The 21,076-nt window shown below is 51.1% G+C and overlaps 1 protein-coding gene across 1 annotated transcript in view; it reads right to left on the reverse strand.

Moving 5' to 3' along the window:
- Positions 1-3,421: 3,421 nt before the first annotated feature.
- Positions 3,422-21,076, reverse strand: part of Gli2 (GLI family zinc finger 2) — a 210,598-nt gene continuing 192,943 nt past the window's right edge. The window contains exons 9-14 of the mRNA XM_021633255.2: positions 17,015-17,149; positions 14,099-14,248; positions 12,565-12,729; positions 11,789-12,070; positions 9,684-10,020; positions 3,422-7,419 (exon numbers count right to left, since the gene is read on the reverse strand). Coding sequence (XP_021488930.1) covers positions 5,045-7,419; positions 9,684-10,020; positions 11,789-12,070; positions 12,565-12,729; positions 14,099-14,248; positions 17,015-17,149 — 3,444 coding nt within the window. The 3' untranslated portion in view covers positions 3,422-5,044. The remainder of the gene's footprint in view (positions 7,420-9,683; positions 10,021-11,788; positions 12,071-12,564; positions 12,730-14,098; positions 14,249-17,014; positions 17,150-21,076) is intronic.

The raw sequence follows: 21,076 nt of genomic DNA on the forward strand, positions 1-21,076 counted from the left end.
CAGGAGCAGAGATGAGCTATCTTCCATGGCTACCCAGGGAAACTCACTCCTTCTGCCACTTCTGAGCATCCTGCTGGTCACTGCTTTTATTTGGTGGCACTCATTAGGCTGTAGTCCACATATTTAGAAGGGGCGTGAATGGGAGATGGCTATTCTTACATACGAAGCCTACGCTTGAAATGAGAAATCCACAGGTGGCTGTAAGAAAACTAGTGCCCTGTGCTGTGTGGGGAAGTGCTTGGGGACAGTCTTCCTGTAAGCTAGGGATGTAGCTCAGTGGGTAGAGCACTTGCCTAGCATTCACAAAACCACAGGTTTGATCCCCAGCATCACACAGACTGGGCTTGGGGGCACCTGCCTGTAAACCCAGAACTCAGGAGGTGAAGTAGAAGGATCAGAAATCCAGGCTACCCTCACCTAGATAGTGAGTTTAAGGCCAGCCTGGGCTATATGAGGCACTGCCTTTTTTATTTGCTTGTTTTGTTTTTAAAAGATGTTTTTTAGTATAATTGGGTGCCTAGAGACTTTCAGGATACAGCCTGTAGCAGGCTGATATGTAGAGAGGGATTTTAATCCAAGCAACAGGGCTACTCTGTCTGGAATATAGAGACAGCCTGAGCACACACCTTTAATCCCTCTGTCTAGAATACAGATGCGCCCTTAGTACACACCTTTAATCCCAAACAATGAAGGTAAAGTTAGTTTGTAGAAGCACGTCTGAAAGTGATGTCTAATTAAAAGGTAGACAAAGTAACAAATCAGAGAAAGATCTGACAAAATGGGATATGTCCAACTTTTATGACAACAGGCAGGAAAAAGGATTAGGAGAGCAGCGCAGAGGGAGGGAGAGAGGATGCAATTTTACTGGGAGAGTTTTGCAGAGATGTGTTGAAGGGAAAACAAGCTAGAAACAGGTGAAGACAGATGAGCCAGAGAATAAGAAGGAGCCAGAAGATTAGAACAGATTGCTAGAACTAGTTTGGAGCCAAGCAGAGCAATTCAGTCAGAAGATGAGAGAAGCCAGATTAAGTCAGTCATTTTGGAGAGGAGTTTGAGCCCCAACAGCTGAGCTGTACCAGCCAGCCAGAGCTCAGAAAGATCAAGAAATGGTGAGCTTATTCAGCAGTAAGTTTCAGAGGCTGAAAACCGCTATGCCTAATTGAGATTGTCAGAGGCTAGAAGCTTCCAGGACTAGGCCTAGGTTAGCAGACAGAGGTAGTAAGCCTCTGTTATACTAGGAAAATAAAAGATACTTTTATAGGTATGGGAACACCAGTCATCAAATATATAGAGAGATAGCTAAAGAAAATGTGATATGGCTTTTGAGATAGGGTGACCCAGTATATGGGAAAACAAATGAGATGTCTGAAAGAGAGCCAAGGTCAGTGACTGAAAGGGCTCCAAGACCACTGGAAGATGGAAAACTTCCACTGGGGAGATGGCTGTTAGTAAAGTGCTTGCCTTGTGAATTCTAGGACCAGAGTTCCTGCCATAGAACCCACATTAAAAAAAGAAAAGAGTCAGGGATGGTGGCACATGCCTTTAATTTCAGCACTTGGGAGGCAGATCTGAGTCTGAGGCCAGCCTGGTCTACAGAGTGAGTTCCAGGATGATCAGGATACATAGAAAAAGCCTGCCACAAAAAACACCCCTCCCCCCTCAAAAAAATAAAGACCAAAACCAAAAAAAAAAAAAAAAAAAACAAAAACAAAAAACCAAACCAAACCAAATCAAACCAAAAAAAAAGCAAAACAATAAAACAAAAGTTAAAATATTTTGTTTTTAATATTTTAGGTGTATGGGCATTTTGCCTGTATGTACGTAAGTATTTTGTGTGTATGCCTTGAGCCCAAACTGGTCATTAGAGTGCATTGTTTCCCTGGAACTGGAACTGAGTTTGAGCCACCAAGGAGGTGCTGGGATCTCTCTGCTAGAGCCGTGAGTGCCCTTAACCACCGATCTAGTTTTCTGGACCTCTAGTTTAATTTCACGGCTATTTATGTGTCTGGGTGTGAGCATGCACACTTGCATGAGGGTACCAAGAGGTCAGAGGAAATCAGATCCCTGTAGAGCTACGGTGGTTGTGAGCCTCCTGACAAGGGTGCTAGAAACTGAACTAGGGTCTCCTGCAAGAGCAACAAATGCTCTCAACCACAGAGCTGTCGGTACAGCCCCTCAACTTGCTTTTGTCTGTGTGCACTTGCATTTTCCCCATACCCCTGTGTGTGTGTAAGCATGCACACTGCCAATAATGTGCATGTGGAGGTCAGAGGACAAGCTTGACTGTTGGGCCTTGCCTTCTACCTTGAGAAAGGAGTCTCTGGATTTCTTTTCGACTTCATATGCCAGGCTAGCTGGAAATTAACTTCTGGGGAGTCTCCTGTCTTTGGAGCCCATCTCCCATAGGTATGCTACTGCTGTGTCTGGCTTTTATGTGGGTGGGGATTACACCCAACCAAGCTATATCCTCAGCCTGCTGAGGTTAAGGTTGCCCAATCGCTGCCCAGGGCTGACTATCAGTTTGCTGACCCAAGGTTGTCCCTGCCTACCCAGCAGGAGGCTTTCCTGGGCTCAGAGTTCTAGTCATGGCTCATGTCTCCCGGCCCTGCATCCAAGGCTGGTCGCCATGCATTCTGGACTTCACTTGCCTGGTCAACACTTTCTTTTGCCAACTTTGGGGGTCTGCCCCCTTTCCCACCCTTCACTCTTGGGATGGTAGGTCTCATTGTCAACCTGACAAGATCTAGAATCATCAGGAAACAGGCCTCTGGGTGGGCTCGTAAACAAAGGATTCCCTAGAGTGGGTAAATTGAGTTGGGAGGACTACCTTGACCATGGGCAGGGCCATTGTATCGGCTGCAGCCCAGAGAGGAATAAAAGAAAGCAAGCCGACGTTAGTACTCACCTTCCTCTGCTTCCTGACTGTGGATGTCATGTGACCAAGTACCTTATGCTCTTGTCAACGTACATTCCCCATCAGGACAGATTGACTGGACCCTTAAACTCTGACCCAAGGTAAACCCTTCCTCTCTTAAGTTGCTTTTCTGTTATTTGATCATGGCATGAGGAAGTAACCAAAACACCCACAACTCAAAATGGGTGTCACCACAGAAACCACAGATGGTGCCTGGGCCCACATTGAGGTCTGGCATAGTGGGACCTCAGGCGACTGACTCGGATGCACTAAGGAGCTCACTAGTATCCGAGTCCCAGAAAACTGTCAAACACTGTGTGCCCACACCCAAAGTGACAAGGAGCAAACAGTCAGTAAGTGATCCTGAAGTAAGCCTGTCTGAGTTAAGGTGGGGTAGTCAGTTCTGACACTGTTATGAAAAATACAGCCTAATTTTTGTTCAAATGTGCCAAATTTACTGCCTCAATTCTCATTAACTACTGTCAAGGGAAAAGCAGATCGACAAGATAAATTATGAAAAAATTATTTTTAATGTACAAAAAGACTTATTTACAAGTTAAGCATGTCACCTCAATTTATAGCATGTAGAAAAAGCTAAAAATGTTTGGCAATATAAATTTGGCTGAATGGTTCACCCACAGTATACCAGGGCTGACAATGTCTAGACAAAATACAGGTACAGATGGAGACTGGGGAGTTAGGGTCTGTGTCGGACAGTGAGCCCGCACGCCGGAGCCACAGAGCCATGGGCGTGGCCCAGAGCTGTCATTTGGAGTTGGTCTTTTCTCTGGATTGTAAACAGAGAAGTTTGCGGCCCTGGGGCACAGAGGGTCCTGACTCTGCTAAGTTCCTCACTGAAGCCAAGGTCATGGCCAGAAGGAAGAAGCTCTGAGTGGTGAGGTTTGGTTTGGCAACGTTTTCAGGAATCCAAAGGAAGGCGTTTCGGATGGGATGTGCACACGAGTGTGGTGGGGCGGAGGCAAGGTTCACCCTGCAGCGTGTTCTAGACTGAGTCTTTCCGGAGTCAGTTTCCACATGCCCTTTCTTGTTTCGGGGCCAGGCTATCCCGAACAAGAAATCAGTCCCTTCACCCTCCCACCTGACCACAAACACCATGCATGTCATCAGTCCATGCCAAATAACCTAGAGAGGAGGGGAGAGGTCAGGGGAGCAGAAAGTACTGAGACAGCCCGTGGTGGCTCTGCGCAGCCCGCCGGCCACCCAGTATGGTGGAGAGGAGCCCTAGAGTCTTCCATGGGAGGGTGGTCAGGTAGTGCACTGGAGAAACGGGACTGGGTAAACAAGTGACTTCCTCTTCCCAGGGAAGGCCTCTTTCACCCTGAGGCCCTGTCCATCCTTAGCCCACAGCAATCCAAGGTATTTAGGCACAAAGTTCTTCCCAGGAGGGCTTCACTGTACACTTCAGAATACTGTAAACAGGCCAGGAGAAGCCCCTGGGGAGCTTCTGGGCTTGCCCAGGTAAGCACCCAGCTTATCTCCTTTTGATACGTGTTTTATTAATTCTTCTCCACGTGGGAAATCTGCTGGTCCCGCTCTGCCTAAGGGAATGGGAATGCTAACGGCAGCTGAGGAGGCTCCATAATGTCCCTTTCTCCTTTGTGGCAAGCAACTTTGGCGAGCTTCAGGATGAGTCCGGGGGGCGGGGGTGGGGGGGACACAGCAATCCCCTTTCCTTGCAGGTAGCAGAATGGCAAACCCATCTTCTCGGAGCAGAGTATCCAGCATGGTCTCCAATTCAAACCCAAACATGGTTCCCCTCCCCTCTTTGGGCATGTACTTAGAAAGCCCTTGGCCAATGTACTCTCTCATTAGCAGAATGACAGAGGCAAAGAAGCCAGAACCTAGTAATCCCATAAACACCAAAGGCTGGCAAGCATTGTGTAAACGAGTTTCTTTCTGAGTAAGACTTTTTCAGTGTTCAGAGAAATAGGCCAAACAGCAGAGAGGATGCCCCTAATCTTTTCTTAAAATATTTGCAAGTCTGAGCCAGCCACTGCCCAGCCCCTCTCAGGCCTAGTTATTACTTTTTTGGACAAAGAGAACTGGTTAGACCCTTGTGTTCCAAGAAGCTAATGGTGCTCAGGTCTGCTCTGTCGGGAGCTAGAGCCATTAGGTCATCATATTTAAAAACTTGTTCTCTTCAGCCAGGCTGGTGAGCATGGAGCTCATGTCTCCAACAGCCATGTTGCTGATGCCTGCAGGGATGGAGGGCAGCGTCAAGGAATTCCGGGGTGTCGTGAGGCGTGAGGAATTCTGGGAGAGATTGTGGAGAAGGGTGGGGCTCAATGCACCAGAGAACAAACTTGAGTGATCGCCATCATCCATGATGGCATCAAAGTCAATCTGGGGGGGCTCCAGGAGCTGCGAGTCCACAGTGCTGGACACCTGGTTGACCCCTGGTGAAGGCAGAGGCTGGATATTGTCTGAGCAAGCTTGTGGTTGTGATGGCTGGGGCTGCATGGCTGGGCACCCTCCGTTCTGTTCATACATGTGAATCTGGCCATAGTAGTAGAGTGTGTTCTGGTCCTGTGGCTGGCCTGTGTCCTGAGATGGCTGAGGAGCCAGGGACACCACGGGCCCTGCTGTTCCCTTGGGCATAGCTTCCGCTGTCTCTTGGTTGGCTGATGTGACCATGGCTTGGCCAGTGGTCCTGGCATACAAGTGTCCAGCACGCACTCCACGGTGACGACTAGCAGTGTTGGGCTCTTGGGGCGGCCGAGGCTGCATGAGACCAAAGCCCGAGTTCTGCTGGGACTCCATGAAGCTAGGCTGATGGGATGACAGAAGGCTGGAGCCCTGCTGGTAGCCTTCCTGCTGGGGATAGCTCAGGACTGGGTGAGACTGGGCCACCCCAGCCAGGGATGAGCTGGGAATCCCGAGATCTCGTTGATGGCCACTCATGATGGTAGCATTGGGGATAGCTTCCATTTGCTGAGGGAGTCCCAGGTGGCTGGGCTTGGCCGCCATATTGCTGCAGGAGGGGGAGAACTGGTTCAGGGGTCCACTGACGACGTTTGGGCTCAGCTGGGAGTGGGCATGGCTGTAGCTGGCCTGAGGACTCATGGCAGCAGCCATGCTCAGGCACTGACCGCCTGTGGCTGGCTGTCGAGGCTGCTGAGCGTAGCTCCCCCTGGGTGCAGAAGGAGCTCCTCGAAGCTGTAGGTGTGGTTGGGTGCTGTCTAGACCCCCAGAGCTGGCCTGCAGGGCTTGTGGACTATATCCTGGATACTGGCTGAAGGCTGGCTTCTGCTGAACCACGGCCAGATTGCTGTGTGGGAAAGACTTGACCTGGGTGGGTAGGACATCCACGGTGCCAGAACTCACCTCATTCCACTGAACAGGCATGTTGTTCTTGTTGAGGTTGGTTGAGGGGCTGTAGCGCAGCTGGCAGCCCCCCAGCCCAGGAGCAGAAGGGCCCACATTTGAGTCGGCAGCTGCTAGCCTGCGGTGGCCTTGTAGCCCAGGACTGGGCAGTTTCGAGTTCTCAGGGAAGCCAGCGCTTTCTGTGGGATACACCTGCCGTGTGCTGTCATCCAAGGCGCCGCCGGTGTGAGCTTTGATGTATTGTACCACATCGTCCGGCAGCACCAGCTCATCCTCCACCAGCCCCAGGTCGGACTCCAGCCCTGTTCCATCTACCCCAGCGGCCACAGCCTCCATCACCACGTTCTCACTGATGCTAGGCGGTCTGGGGGAGTAGGTGTTGCGGGTCAGGCTGCCATCCACGCTGGGGTGGCTCTGTAGATGCAGGCCTCGCCGATCAGCGCAGGGTGGCAGTGAACCTGGATTCATATTGTGGGTACTGTGGAAACGCTGCACTCGAGGCAGAACGAGGGGGTCAGGTCGCCGCACAGGGTCGCTGGCCCGCCGCATGTTGCTGCCGGGCCCCTCGTGAGGGAAGGTAGGAGCTGCCCCTACATAGCCATGGCCATGACCATGGCCATAGGCAGGCCCATCGCTGCCACGCCGCGGCCCCAGCGGATGTGGGCAGGCCCCGGGCAGGGCACGCTCGGGACCATCTAGTAATGACAGGCGGGTACGAAGGCTTACACGCTCGAGGCCCGGCAGTGGCGTGGGTGGTGGTCCACCCGTGGCTGCTGCGTACTTGGCGCGCAGGCTGTACTGCTGCGCAGGCGTGAGGTTGAGTAACCCTGGGACCCCACCGCTGCACTGGCTCGCCTCGCTGGAGCGCCGGGAGGCATCTGTGGAGATGGGGTCATAGGAGTCTGCCGAGCTGGCATTGTGTGGGCGGCCGGCACCGAGAGGGGAAGCCTCACTGGAGCGACGGCTGGAGAAGTAGGGGGAGATGCCGGAGGAGCGGCGGCTCACGGTGTAGGCTGAGCTCACGGTGCTGGTGGAGCTATCCCTCCGTTCCTGCAGCTGGCTCAGCATCGTCACTTCCGTCAGCTCTGGCAGCCGCTGGTTGGGCAGCAGTCCCGCTGGCCCACCGCCCCCAGTGCTGTTGAAGCTTTCCAGGACAGAACCTAGGGAAGAAGGGAAGGGTCAGAGGGGGTCAAGGGCTGTGCTCCACAGGACTTGGACTTGCTGATTGTGAAAGGATGCTTCAGCTATTTCCCCAAACCAAAAGACCACCTACACCCTGTCCCTGGTCACCAGTTCCTCTACCCAGCCCCCTTGACCAGCTGTGTGTGGAGCCCCTGACACAAGGCTAGGCACACAGCAGGCACTCAACTGTGGAAGAGTTCTGCATGGAAGACGGGAAGGAGGAGGCTGGATGAGATGGCACATTTGGTTTCGCACTTGGGAGGCAGAGGCAGGCAGACCTCTGAGTCTGAAGCCAGCTTGGTCTACAGAGTGAGCTCTAGGACAGCCAGGGCTACAGACAAGACGCCGCCCCAGCTTCTTTAGATGTATATAAAATGCACCTGTACATACAATAGGGTTATTGACAGCCTGGCTCAGGAGGGACCAGACCTATGGGAACTATGTCCTCTGACATGGAAGCTTTCTTTCTCTCTCTCTCTTACCTTCTTGAAGACAAAGTTCTTAGGTATCCCAGGTTGGCCTGTAACCAATGATGACCTTAAACTTCTGATCCTCCTGAGAGCTGGAGTTACAGGTGTGCAGCATGACACATCATTGACTTGGTGCTGAACATTTAATTCAGGGACATGAGCCTACCAGGCCAGCACTCCACCAACTGAGCTGCACCTCCAAGCCTCTCCTCCCTCCCTCCCTCCCTCCCTCCCTCCCTCCCTTCCTTCCTTCCTTCCTTCCTTCCTTCCTTCCTTCCTTCCTTCCTTCCTCCCTCCCTCCCTCCCTCCCTCCCTGCCTTCCTGCCTTCCTGCCTTCCTCTTTCTATTTTGAGGCAGGGTCTCCCTATGCTGTATAGGCTGATCTTAGAGTAGGCAGATGAGAAGCAAGCCCAAATTGCAGAGTTCGGTCAAGGCCTCTCACTGCTGCACTTCAGGGCTGAGGTGGATGGGCAGGTTCCCTATGAACAGTCATGACCTGAGTGGAGGAACCTGTCTGCAACCAAGAGATCCCAGACCTGCAGAGTTCACGGCCTTCTGGTAGCAGTACTTGCAACACTACTCTGGCTGGTAGTGTGCCAACGTGCACCACCATAAGGGGCAGCCTGGGGTCTATGTGCCCAGTGTCACTCCAGAGATGCTCCTGGAGATGAAAGAGCCTGCTGAGCATAAGGCCACATCCTCATGAAGCTCCGCTGCTCATTTCTCATGAACCCAGCTCTGTCTTTGGTACTCTGCGGCTTGCTCTCATATGAGTCCTACCATGGCTCCTTTTTGATGATGATCTTACTGTCTTCCTTTCCCCGAGCCTTTGCCATGACACCCTAAGTGCTGAATGGCTAGATGAGGAAGGAGTTGCAGCAGGGGCTGCCTGTGTTTTGAGGCTTATGGGGGCATGCTGCATGGAGAACAGCATGCACGTTGGAGCTGCACAGACCTGAGCTAAGTCTTACTCGCTGCTGGCATTTGGGTGGGACACCTTCATCTCTCTCAGCCTGTTTCTTTTCCATGCAGCACAAGGTAGGGTTGAAGCAGGTGAGCGCATGGAAAGCTTAGCAATCGGACTTCACTCGGTTGACACTGCACATGCTCCCTTTGCCGGCAGAGCACCTCGGCGTTAAGAGCTTGCGCCTGCACTGACCTAAACCATCTCCAAACAAAGGAACCTGGTCACTTTGTCCTCTTGTTTCCTACCAGCTCGTAGGAACCTTTAGTGGCCAAACATGCAACATACAACCTGAATACAACCTACAACTAAGGGACCAGGCTGTTCAAGCTTGCCCTTGTCTGGGGTGCAGTAAGGGAAACTATATCCTTTGAGAGAACTTTTTAGGGAAACTGCCCATTTATCATGCCATACTCATATAAGATTGGATGTGCAAACGGTTAAAACCAGGACATGCCCAGTGAACTCAGACTTACATAACCTATGCTTGCCAATCAAACTTAAAAGACCATCTACACCTGGTCCCTGGCAATAGCTCCTCCTCTTCCTAGTCCTAGAGAAGTTAAGGGCAATAACCAGGGACTCTTGAGCTCATAAACTGGCCTGTCCTCACGCTTCGATTCTGAATAAAACTTTTCTCTCTTTTGCTATTTTCGTGGGCTTCTTCAGTTCTTTGATTAAGTTGATAAGAACCTGGAGCCCTCTGATCTGCTCCATGTGGGCAGCCAGTCAGACTGTGCACAGCACCTGGAGGAAACAGCTCAGGCTCTCTCCTACCTGGCCCGTTAGGCCCCGGGGCCTCACTCACCATTGGCTGGGAGGGGAGGCAGCTTGGTGTTGCGGGTGTGTGGAGCTGGGCCGGCCCACGAGCAGGAATCCTTGAGGGACTTGAGCTTCTCTCTCTTCAGCTGCTCAAAGCGATGCATGGTAGTCATGTGTTTGCGCAGCTGCAGGCCACCGGTGGGGGGGGCAGCCAGCGTGGAGGTGTCAGCTCCCGGAGACGCGTCATCCAGCGCTGTCAGGTCTCCCAGACTCCCGGGCCCTGTCCCTGGCATCTCCACGCCACTGTCATTGTTGGGGGCACTGCCCAGGGGAGAGGGCTCGCTGCTGCAGGATGACTGGGCCCCGGGGCTGGACTGACATAGCTGTTAGGACAAGGCAGAGGACACAGGCTCAGAGGGTGTGAGATGTCACCTGGTCCCGTGACCCTCCCACATTCACACCATGCTGTGCATGCTTGGGCAGGGATGCGAGGAAGCGGGGAACTACTCTGAAAACGCCATCCCTTGTGCACCTGCAGGAGATGGTTAAGTCTAACCTTGGGCCTCTTTCCCAACTATGAGATTGACCCAAACTGACTTCCATGTAGAGACATGTGCGAGGGTTTGTCCTATTGCGGGAAGAAGGTGACTAAGGTCACCCAGAGAGAAGGTATTCAACACAGTCCTGCCGACTGACGTGCCCCCAGTGAAGTGAGGGTAACAGCAGTCTGGTGATGTGTTGGCCAGCTGCCTTCTACAGCACAGGGTGCTCGCGACAGGCCAGGCGCAGGTGCTTAAGAAGGGAAAGAATACCAGGGCCGGGGAGCCATGGAGTGTGGCATTGCCTGCATTACTTTTATGTATCAACGTGACAGTCTTGACTCACCTGGGAAGAGCTTCCTAATAAGGGATTATCTGTATCAGGTTGGTCGGTGTGCATGCCTGTGGGGGTTGTCTTAATTGTTAATAGAATGTGGGAGGACCTGTGGGGAATGTGGTAGCGTTGGGACATGGGCTATGTGTGTTCAGGGCACACCTGAGCTGTCTCAGAGTGCAGCTGTGGGAAGCAGCAGACGATTCTCTTTACTATATCGACTGTGCCTGTGGCGTGTCTAACTGCTTCAGTTCCTGTCTTGATTTCCCAAAAATGGTGGGTAGGAATGTGGAATTGGAGCTCAAATCCTCTCCTCACATCTGTCCCCCCTTGCTGTGTGTCAGGGTTATTGTTAGAGCAATAGGAATGAAAGTAGAATACTTGACTCTCCCTCTGGGCTGGAGTGGGGCAGGCAGAAAACCAAGAACTCTAGAGCATCCAGCATTGCCTGAGATCTGGGCCTGGAAGCAAATCCTGGATGCAGTAGTTTGAGGCTCACTTCTGGGTCAAATGATGTCCCTGCTTTCTTCCTTGGGAAGATAGAGTAACACTACATGCCCGGTTTAGGGCAGATGCTCCCGACAAGCAGGGCACCCCATGTCTTGACTATGGTGCCCTCCACAGTTCTTTGCTCCATCTAGTCAAGACTCACCCCGGCCCCCCTGGCTCCCCACACATGCCAGCCTCATTCTTGCTGCCTACCTCTGCCTATTCCCACGGTGCTGCCCAGCACCTGCCTCTCCAAAAGCCAGTTCAATCTCTGCCCAGCCAGGGGCACTGAAACAGCACCCCAGCCCACCCTGGAACCCTGGGCACTCCCACCCCCACCCCGTTCCTCTGCTCACCTCAGTAGCGTCTATCCTTAGGGGAGGTACAGTTGGGAAAAAGAGGTGGAGACAAAGAACAGGTGGTTAGAACAAAAGGAGTGGAGGCTAGAGAGGGGAGGACACAGACGAGGTCGCGGGGGGAGGGACCACAGTGGCACCCGGGTCCCGGAGGCAATCACATCCTGGGCAGACCAGCATGGAGGAAGGCCATTCCCCAGCCTCAGCCTCAGGTGCCCAGCAGGAGCTGGGTCAGAGAAGGTGAACAAAACAAGACAGGATTCATGAGGGGTGCAAGGGAACAAAGGGGGAAAGTTGAGTTGGAGCAAGAAGGGGCATCATTTTATTCTGAGAAGGGTGTGCTCTAGCAGAATGCTCAGGGGAGGCTGGGCTTCTGGGCCTTGGGCAGAGCTGGGAACTGCCCTCTGCCAGCTGGCACCCAGCTCTGTCTTACCCCGGAGCTCTCTGTCTTGATGGCTTTGATATGTAGGCAGTCCTCTACAGCGTGGCTGGTGCTACTGGCCTCCACACTCTCCTCAGGTCCCCGTCCACCTGGTTCAGCACTGGCCTCATTGTCCCCATTCTCCTTGAGCAGAGGAGCACGGAGATGCACATCGTTGCGCTGTTTCTTGGTGACGTGGGCATCTGGGCCATGGACAGTCTTCACGTGCTTGCGGAGTGAGCTGGGGTCTGTGTACCTCTTGGTGCAGCCTGGGATCTTGCAGATATAGGGTTTCTAGGAAGACAGCCAGGCCTGAGTTATGGACAGGGACCCAAGGACAAACTCTGAATGGTGTAATGCCCGTTCTGAAGCCATTCTATGTTCCTTTTGGACTGGCCTGTGGGTATATCTGTGGGGGCATTGTCTTAATTAATCTGATTGACATGGGAAGACCTAGCCCACTGTGGGCAGATCATTCCCTAGGTTGTGAATTGTGTGACAGTAGAAATAGAGCTCAACACAAGCCATCAAGTAAGCATGCATGCATGCGCTCATTTCGCTCTTGACTGTGAATGTGACATGACTATCTGAGGTTGACTTTCCCACAATAGATTGTAACCTGGAATTGTAAGTTGAAATGAGTCCCTTTCTCCCTGCTCTTTGTCAGGGTATTTTACCATAGCAATAGAAATGAAACTAAAACACAGCTATCCACTAGTTAAGGGCAGTGCATTTACACACGTGCCAGGGCCTCTGCATACATCTCTGCACATCTCCACCATGAGTACCTCGTTGGAGTGAGTGCGGTTCTGATGCTTGGCACGGTCCGAGGCATTGGAGAAGGCCTTGTTGCAGCCCTCATGTTCACACACATATGGCTTCTCTCCTGTGTGGGACCGCAGGTGTGTCTTCAGGTTCTCCAGGCGAGAGTAGGCCTTTGAGCAGCCTTCGAACTGGAAGGAGGTGGATTGGTTAGAAAGAACACTCCAGATGCAACTCAGGCAGCTGGACCCAGGGCTCTCCTGCACCCGCCTCCCTGCCCTGTCCTGTGGCACTCCTTCCCACCTGTACACCCCAAAGCACGCGTTTTAGTAATGACAGTTAGTCTTTCCTCTAGAAAACACTGAAAGTATAAAATTATAATTCAGACATCTTGAAGACCTCGTTGGAAGAGCTTTACTGTGAAATACATGAGCATGTATGTATGTATGATATTTACATAAACAAAAGCACACATTTATAAGCTGTCCAATTATTCACTATTTCATATTCCTGTTGGCAGTATATGAAGGTTCTGATTTCTCCATAATCCAGCTGTTATTATTAATTATCTTTTATTTATTTTGAAAGATTTATTTATTCATTTTTTATTTTATACATATGGGTGTTTTGTTTGTACATATGTCTGTACACCACAAGCGTGCCTAGTGTTCAAAGAGCCAGGATCCTCTGGACCTGGAGTTACAACCAATTGAAAGCCAGCATGTTGGTATAGGGAATTGAACCCAGGTCCTCTGGAACAGCAACGAGCACTCTGAAATGTTGAGCCATCTCTCCAGTTCCTGCTTTGTTTCATTTTTGAGACAGGATCCCACATAGCCCAGGGTGGCTCAAACTCACTATGTAGCTAAGAATAGCCTTGAGCTTCTAATCCTCCTGCCGCCATGTCCCAAGTGGTGGGGTTATAAGCATGCACATCACACTCAGCATGTGTGGCACTGGGCTTTGTGCATGCCCAGGCCAGTACATGTATCAGCTGAGTCATTTCTACCTTCTCCTCCTGCTGAACTCTTAGAAGAAACAAAGCAGCAGGGATGGTTAAATCACTGTGACCACGGGACAGGCAGTCATTTCTCAGTTACAACAGCTAAACACTGGATTTCACTAAACTCAGTGTGTTTCAAAGGAAATTATCAAGAAAATGAAGACAACACACAGAATTGGAAAAAAAATTTGCAAACTGTAAGTCTGATAATGATTCTAGAACCTAGTTGCAGAAAGAATTCTTAAAACCAAACAACAAAATGACAAGTACTGTTTTCCAAAGAAGATGCACAAATAGGGATTGGGGAGATTCTCACTGGATAAAGGTTCTGTCAACCCTCATGCCCAGAACACCATCTCTGGGACCCATGAGATGAGAAAGATTCTGGCAAGCTGTTCTCCGACTTCTTTGCACGTTAACCCCCTTCCATTCCCCTTGTTTCTAAATGCATAAGTAGCTGGTTCAGTGTCGTTTGTCCTGAGGGAGCTATAGGAGCTGGTGGGGGTCAGGGCTGGGGGTCAGCTGTGTCGCAGGGGCTCTGCCGTGGGGGGGCTCACCGTGCACTTGTGCGGCTTCTCCCCCGTGTGCCTGCGCATGTGTACCACCAGCATGTACTGGGCCTTGAAGGGCTTCTGCTCTCTGGTGCAGGCCTGCCAGCGGCACACGAACTCTTTCTTCTCCCCGTGGATGTGCTCGTTGTTGATGTGCTGCAGGGAGGCCAGACAAGGACAGCGTGTGTGAGTTCAAGTGCCACCTCCTGTTGCAGGATATTTGGTCACACTGTGAACCCCGAGACTGTGTCCTGGAAAAAATCTGTTTCTAGTCATGGTGTGGCTCAGCCCTAGCACACACCTTCAATCCAAGTGCTTTCTGTAAATAGGGTTAAGTAAAGTCAACCATAAGTCAAGCGGCAGAGCAAGCAACCAGTTGACAGGGATCAAATATAGGAAAAAAAAAAACATAGAGAGTGAGGAAGTCTGGAGGACAGACAGAGAGACGCACAGGAAGTTGAAAGGAGGGACATTCAGTTTGAGGGGTTTTTAAAGACAGCATGGAGAAGATGGGCTTTTTCCTTTTGGGACGTTGGCTGAGGAGAAATGTCAGCTGGGTGCTTTCTGTGCCTCTCTGAGCTAGTAGGCTTTCACTCCTGAGTCTTTGTTGGTAAAATCGAACCTTTGGGATTTTGTTTAAAAACAACAACCTCCCTGGGCTGTAGAGCACTGCTCATTTTCTACTCAGTTGGGACCATCCTGTGTGCAGAGCCCCTCATCCCACAGACCACCGTGGACCACCGTCCCATCCCGAAGTCTCTACCTAGGACACACAGAACCCTACCTGGATCACTACAGTAGCTACTCTGCCACCAGGTAAATAGCTCTGCTCCACCAAGAGCCAAGTGACCAAGGACTGAACTCTCTGAAACTGTGAGCCAAAGTACCTCTCCCCCACCTTCCACTCCCTTGCATAAGCTGGCTCTGTTAGTTGGTTATACCTACTCAAACATAACTAATATTCCACTCATTCCCCTGACTTCCCAGGGCAGGGTAGAAATACAAGGAAATAAAAGGGACAGGGCAGGGAGAGGAGCCTCTCCCTGCGTGATAAGCAGGAATTCTAGCACAATTAGCATTTGCTGTGAAGGCAGCTGGCTTGGAGATAATACTTTCAAATGAAAATGTTAAAATAGCAGCAAACTATGTTTAGCCTTGAGCATAGATGGCCTTGAACATGCCTTTTTCCTCTCCTAGATACTTTCTGGAAATCTCACAGGGAGTCTGTAATGAAAATAAATCAACTTCCTGCGTAGCCCTGTGAACGGGGGAGGTACTCTGTCCGCTGGGAACTTCAGTGGCAGGACCCACCTACGAGCTCGCCTGTGTCACACAGCAACCAGGACAGCATTAACTGTCAACCTGGCAGAGGCTAGAATCCACTGAGAGAGAGGCTCCCGGGCAGGCCTGTAGGATGCTAGTGTGACTGTGTTGAGGCATGAAGACCTGCCTATGGGTTACTCCATTCCTTTACGGGATCCTGGACTGTATAAACGGTGGAAGACATGGGGCAGCAGCATGCACGCTTCATCTGCTTCCTCGTGGTGGCTGCAACGTGGTGAGTATGGAGATGTCCCTGACAGATCAGCACCAGGCACTGGCTAAGTGTGCAGGGAGGCGGACAGACCGAAACTCTGACTTCACAGGGTTATAAAGGAGGTGCCCTAGCAGTGGAAGACAGAGATTCCTCAGCTCTGTTTTTGCAGAGGGGCTACAGCTAGATCCTGACCCTCAGCTGGGGCTCTAGGCATGGTGCCAGGCTGACCCCGGGACTAAATGGCCTAGATGAGAGAGGTGGGGTCACCTAAGGACACAGCAAGGCCACTGCCTGACTTCTGCTTCTTTGTGCTTTTACAGGGTGCTCCTGGGACATGTAAACTCCCATGCTGTTGTCTCTCCCAGAAAAGACATTTACGATCTGCACAGCTGTCCAGGAACTGAGTGGCAGGCTCTGGCAGCACCTTGTCATGGAAGATGAAAAGCCACTGGCCGGATGCCCTGTGCAGCATGCCCAACTGTCCTGCGTAGCTAGCACCACCATGGGAGCAAGCAAGGCAGCAGCCCTTTGAACTTCCAGAAAAATCTTCTCCTCTCAGCCTCCCTCTCCATTCATAAAGCCTTTCAAATGAGAAAAATGCTCCCTGACTATGCCTTTCATTTTTTTCTTATTGGTTTACTTAGCGACAAATTGTTAATAATGGACAGGGGCTCTGGCTCACCATTCATCTTCCCAGAGAGCAGAGCGGCACTGCTAGGCAAAGGCAGGGCCTCGTTTGTGGAACAGCCTCCTCTTTCTACAGCCAGGTAAAAAGAGATATCCCTGACGCAGTCCTTCCTAGGTCAAGACAGGACTCTAGCTAGCTAAAGGATTCTGTCTGCTAGGTATTTCCACCTTGGTTTTCCAGGGAGAGACTCTCACTGGCCTGGAACTCAGCAGGCAGGCTGGGTTAGTTGTGAGAACTCCAGGCACACATGTGCCTCTTGTGTGGCCTTCTCATCAGTGCTAGGGTTAAAGGCATCTGACCCCATGCCCAGAACTTTTTAAAAGGGTTCTTGGGCGCTGAAACCAGGCCTTCCAAGCACTTTGCTGACTGAGCTGTCTCCCCAGCCATGGAACATCTGTTTACATTGTTGCTTCTGTTCTTTTGCTTGAGCCAGTCCCAGAAGGAAAGTCACATGTGTTCAGAGCAGTCACTTTTACTACACACCGCCCCTAGTGGGTGTGGGGGGCTCCTCTTCATCACGCCTTTCCCTTATTCATACTTCCCTATTTTCTTGGACTTTCATGTGCTACATATGTGTTTGGGGTGAGGCGAGGGGGCTCCGGGGCACCTGGCCCCCATGCCTCCCCCCCTTGAAGCACAGGCCTTGGAAGGCTCTAGGTCCCTTGTGGTCGGGCAGGAGCTGGGGACGAAGGCTTACGTGCACCAGCTGCTCCTGTGTGTCATACTCCTTTGTGCAGTCTGCCCAGTGGCAGTTGGTCTCATAGATGACCACCTCAGCCTCCTGCTTACAGTCATCCCTGTCCAGGTCTTCCTTGAGATCGGCCAGCTGCTCCTGGGAGAAGGGAAGAGCACATCCCTATGAGCCATGCCTGCTTCCCTGGTCCTGAGGAGAGGGTGACATTAAACTCAAGGGGTCATACCAAGGATTCTAGACTAGCACAGGTGTGGACGCACAATTGCACATACATCATGCACACGCGCACGCACACACACACACACACACACACACACACACACACGCACATATACGATGCATGCATCCATGTGTATACACACAACATATGCACACAGACTCACACTCATCAGCCTTTCTTGATTTCCTCAGCTCAGGCTGAGGAAAACACTTGAGGCAGGCAACTGTCCTGGGCCCTTCCTGTTCTCTGGTCATCAGGAAGAGATTCTGACCAGAACATCTCCACCTCACCTCCTGATTTACACGTGAATAGGAGAAAGGAAGGCCCTGACTTCTACCTCCTGTTTTGGTTTCCACTACGGGTGTCCCAGGTGAGCCCCACAATCATTGCAGATGGAAACATTGTTAAGTGTTAAGTGCCCTCAGCTCACATCATGACAGCACCACCAACTCTCAAGCACTCTACAGAGAGAATGCAGACCCCAGACACTGTCAGGCACCTTTCCCTGCCACCTTTCCCTGCCACAGCCCTAAACTCGGATTCTTCATTCTTGTACCACAGCTGGGGAAACTGAGGCTCGGGGAGGCATGGATTTTCCTTTCCACAGCACATACGGAGTAGCTTGTGTCTCCTTTCTGGTTAGCTTTAACTGTTACCTAAAAGGAGAGCCTCAGTTGAGGTACTGCCTAGAGATAGGTCTGTGGGCAGTTGTCTTGATTGTTAATTGTTAATTGGTGTGGTAGGACCTGTGGGTGGCACCATGTCTAAGGCAGGTTGTCTTAAGCTTAAAGCTAGCTGAGGACAAACTAGCAAACAGCACTATTCCGTGACTGCTGCGTCACGTTCCTGACCTTGTCCTAGAAGTGTAGGCTAACTAGGATCCTGTTCTCTCCTAGTGGCTTTTGGTCAGTGTCTTATTACAGCCATAACATGGAAATGGAACACTCTTTAGACCACAATTTGGGTTATGAAGCCTAAAGAAAGACTCAGGTCACAGAGGACCTGCCTGGAATGGTGGCTAAGGACAGGTAGAGGTGCCCCAGGCTGAGAGGCAAGGTCCAGAGAGGGCCCATGAAGTTTGTTGATGACAATCCAGTTCCTTGGGTCTGCCAGGCATTCTGGGAGGCAAACCAAGGCCAGAGGCAATGTTACATAGATTTGCATTACGGTTTACTTTTTTTTTGTTGTTGTTTTCTCTGAGTAGCCCTGGCTGTCCTGGAACTTGTTCTGTAGACCAGGCTGACCTTGCACTCAGAGATTTGTCTGCCTCTGAGTGGAATGCTGAGATTAAAGGCATGCATGCACCACCTGGCCATGTTCAACTTATCCTTAAAAACAGGAATGTATCCCAACTTTCCAAAAGAGCTCCTGGGTTGTAGCTTTAAATCAAGAATGTTTGCCTAACACACAAGATCTCAGGTCTAATTTCTCATACTGAAAAACAAAATAAACAAACAAAAAAATAAATAAAACACAAGAAGAGCCTCCAGGGAAGCAAGCACAGTGCTGGCAAACAGGGACAAACTGTTGCAGGTTAAGAACTGGATGTCCTGTGACATGGTCACTTAGTGACAGGGAGCTCATCTCAGAAGAGCAGGATTTCCCATGGTGGGCCACAAACACAGGCCCTCTCTGACTCTGCGCTGGGGCTACAACCTCCTCCAAAAGGGACTCCTGGTCACCATTGGGCACCTTCTCAACAAACGCCCTTGCTCTGCAGAGGGCAATGCTGTCACTATGTTGAGGTGAGCAAGCTGAGCAGGCCAGTCAGGAAGATGCTTCACTTCCAGGTATCTAGCAGCCAGGGGCTGCTGAGAGGAGACTGCAGAGACTCCTCATGGCCACAGCGTAACAGAAGAACATCTGGGAATACGTTCACTCCTCTACTACAGGCTCCGCTCCTTTCAGAGCAGCAGGCCCAGCTGTGGGCCGCTCCAAGGCCAAGGCAGGAATTCTCCCAGTCTGCAATTTGAGGGCTTCAGCAGAGGACAAAATTACTACTCTATCTTTTCTGCCAAAGAGAGGCAAGCCCTTTGCCACACATGGAGTGACACGGAGCCTGACTCTGCAAGGAAAAGCCCTCTGCAGTGACTGTGGACAGACTGTCTTCCTGTGCTCCCGTCCCTTCATTTATTTGTGATAGGGACTCACATATCCCAAGCCTCGCACATACTGTGCTGTCAAGGCTGGTATGAAATTCCCAGTACTCCTGTCTCCACCTCCAGAGTGCTGGGATTCCAGGAATGTGACCACCACGCCCAGTATGTTTTATGGTTTCTTTCTCTGCATGTTACTGGTACACGGGAAGGCTACTGATTTCTGTGTGTTCATTTTGTATCCTGCCATTTTTGCTACAAGTGTTCATCAACTCTGAGAGTTTGCTAGTGGGGTCTTTATGGCCTCATCCATGTATAGTGATATGTCATCTGTATATTAAGGGTGCTCTGGCCCTTTCCTTTCCTATTTGTATCACACTTACTCCCTGGTTGTATCAGCTGTGTGTACTGAAACTCTAAGCGCAATGCTGGACAAAGGAAAGTGGATTGCCTGTCCTCCAGGCTTTAGTTCCCCTGCCCTTGCTATCATGTTGGATGAATACAACAAAATAATCACAGGAAGGAAATTTGTTAACCAATCTCAGAAAGACAAATACTAGATTCTTTCTCTCACTTGTGAGTCCTTGACTTTATAGATAAAGAGAATCCTATCTGTACAGATGACATAAGAGTAGGAGCAAAGCCGTCAAGGGGAATAAAGGTGGAGGTGGGGGACTAGTGAGAAGGCAGAGGGAGCCAGGGTATGGGGAGAATGCTCGAAAGACCTTACACGCTTACATGAAACTTAATGTAGCTCTGTATAATAACTGTGTGTGCGTGTGTGTGTGTGTTCAGGGACATTGTTGTGAATGAATTGAAGGCTAGAGGCCTGCCTCAGCTGTCATTCCTCAGTCACTGCCCACTCTGTTTTATTGAGACAGGGTCTCACTGAACTCAGAGCTTGCTGATGCAGCTAGACTGGCTGAGCAGCAAGCCCCAGGGATCCACCTGCGACTGCCTCCCCAGCACTGAGATTATAGACACATGTCGCTGTGCCCATGGATGCTCAGGATTCAAACTCAGGTCCTCATGCTTGTGTGGCTAGCACTTTACTGACTGAATCATCTTCCCAGCTCCTTCTGAACAGTTTTTGTTTTTTAAAGGCTGTGGCACTGGGCTGTGGCACTGTGGCCTCTGGGTGTAGGGCAGTAATGAGGCCTCACCCACAGATGGTGAATGAGACTCCAAGGTGCTTGGCAAACAACCATCCTGGGGTCCCTCCCTGTCCTCAACATTCCTGCATGTTTATCTTTCCTGGTTGTGTGCTGTCCTCATCAATTTCAACATACACCCCCTCCCCATGACGGGCAGCCTCGTGGAAACTATGCATCATGTTCAGACTGGCGCTGGTGTCAGTGAGGGGAAAAGAATTTGTCACCAACCCCTCTGTTTGCCTGACAATAAGAGGACCCTATATTTCATGAAAATTAAGTGCCTAGAGCATGCCTGATGGTTTACAGTCTTGATAAAGAATGGGCCAGCAGATGCTGGAAGCCAGGGACTGGAGGGCAGCCCTGAGCATCCTTGTTGACTGCAAACTCTGGGATAACAGACTATGCCACTGTGATGGCTTAGGGCTGGGAGGCTCAAAGCCAAGGTCAGCAGATGCTCAGCCTTCCACATGGCAGGCACCTGCTCCAAGAGTAGCCTGTGTGTCCTCCCAGGGAACAGAGCAAGTAGCAGGGCTTCCAAAGGGCTCTCTGCAGAGTCTGGGCACACTCATGCTGGCTGCACGCCACAGCTGTCCCA

Source organism: Meriones unguiculatus, chromosome 18, assembly GCF_030254825.1.
Source record: "Meriones unguiculatus strain TT.TT164.6M chromosome 18, Bangor_MerUng_6.1, whole genome shotgun sequence".
Taxonomy (NCBI): domain Eukaryota; kingdom Metazoa; phylum Chordata; class Mammalia; order Rodentia; family Muridae; genus Meriones; species Meriones unguiculatus.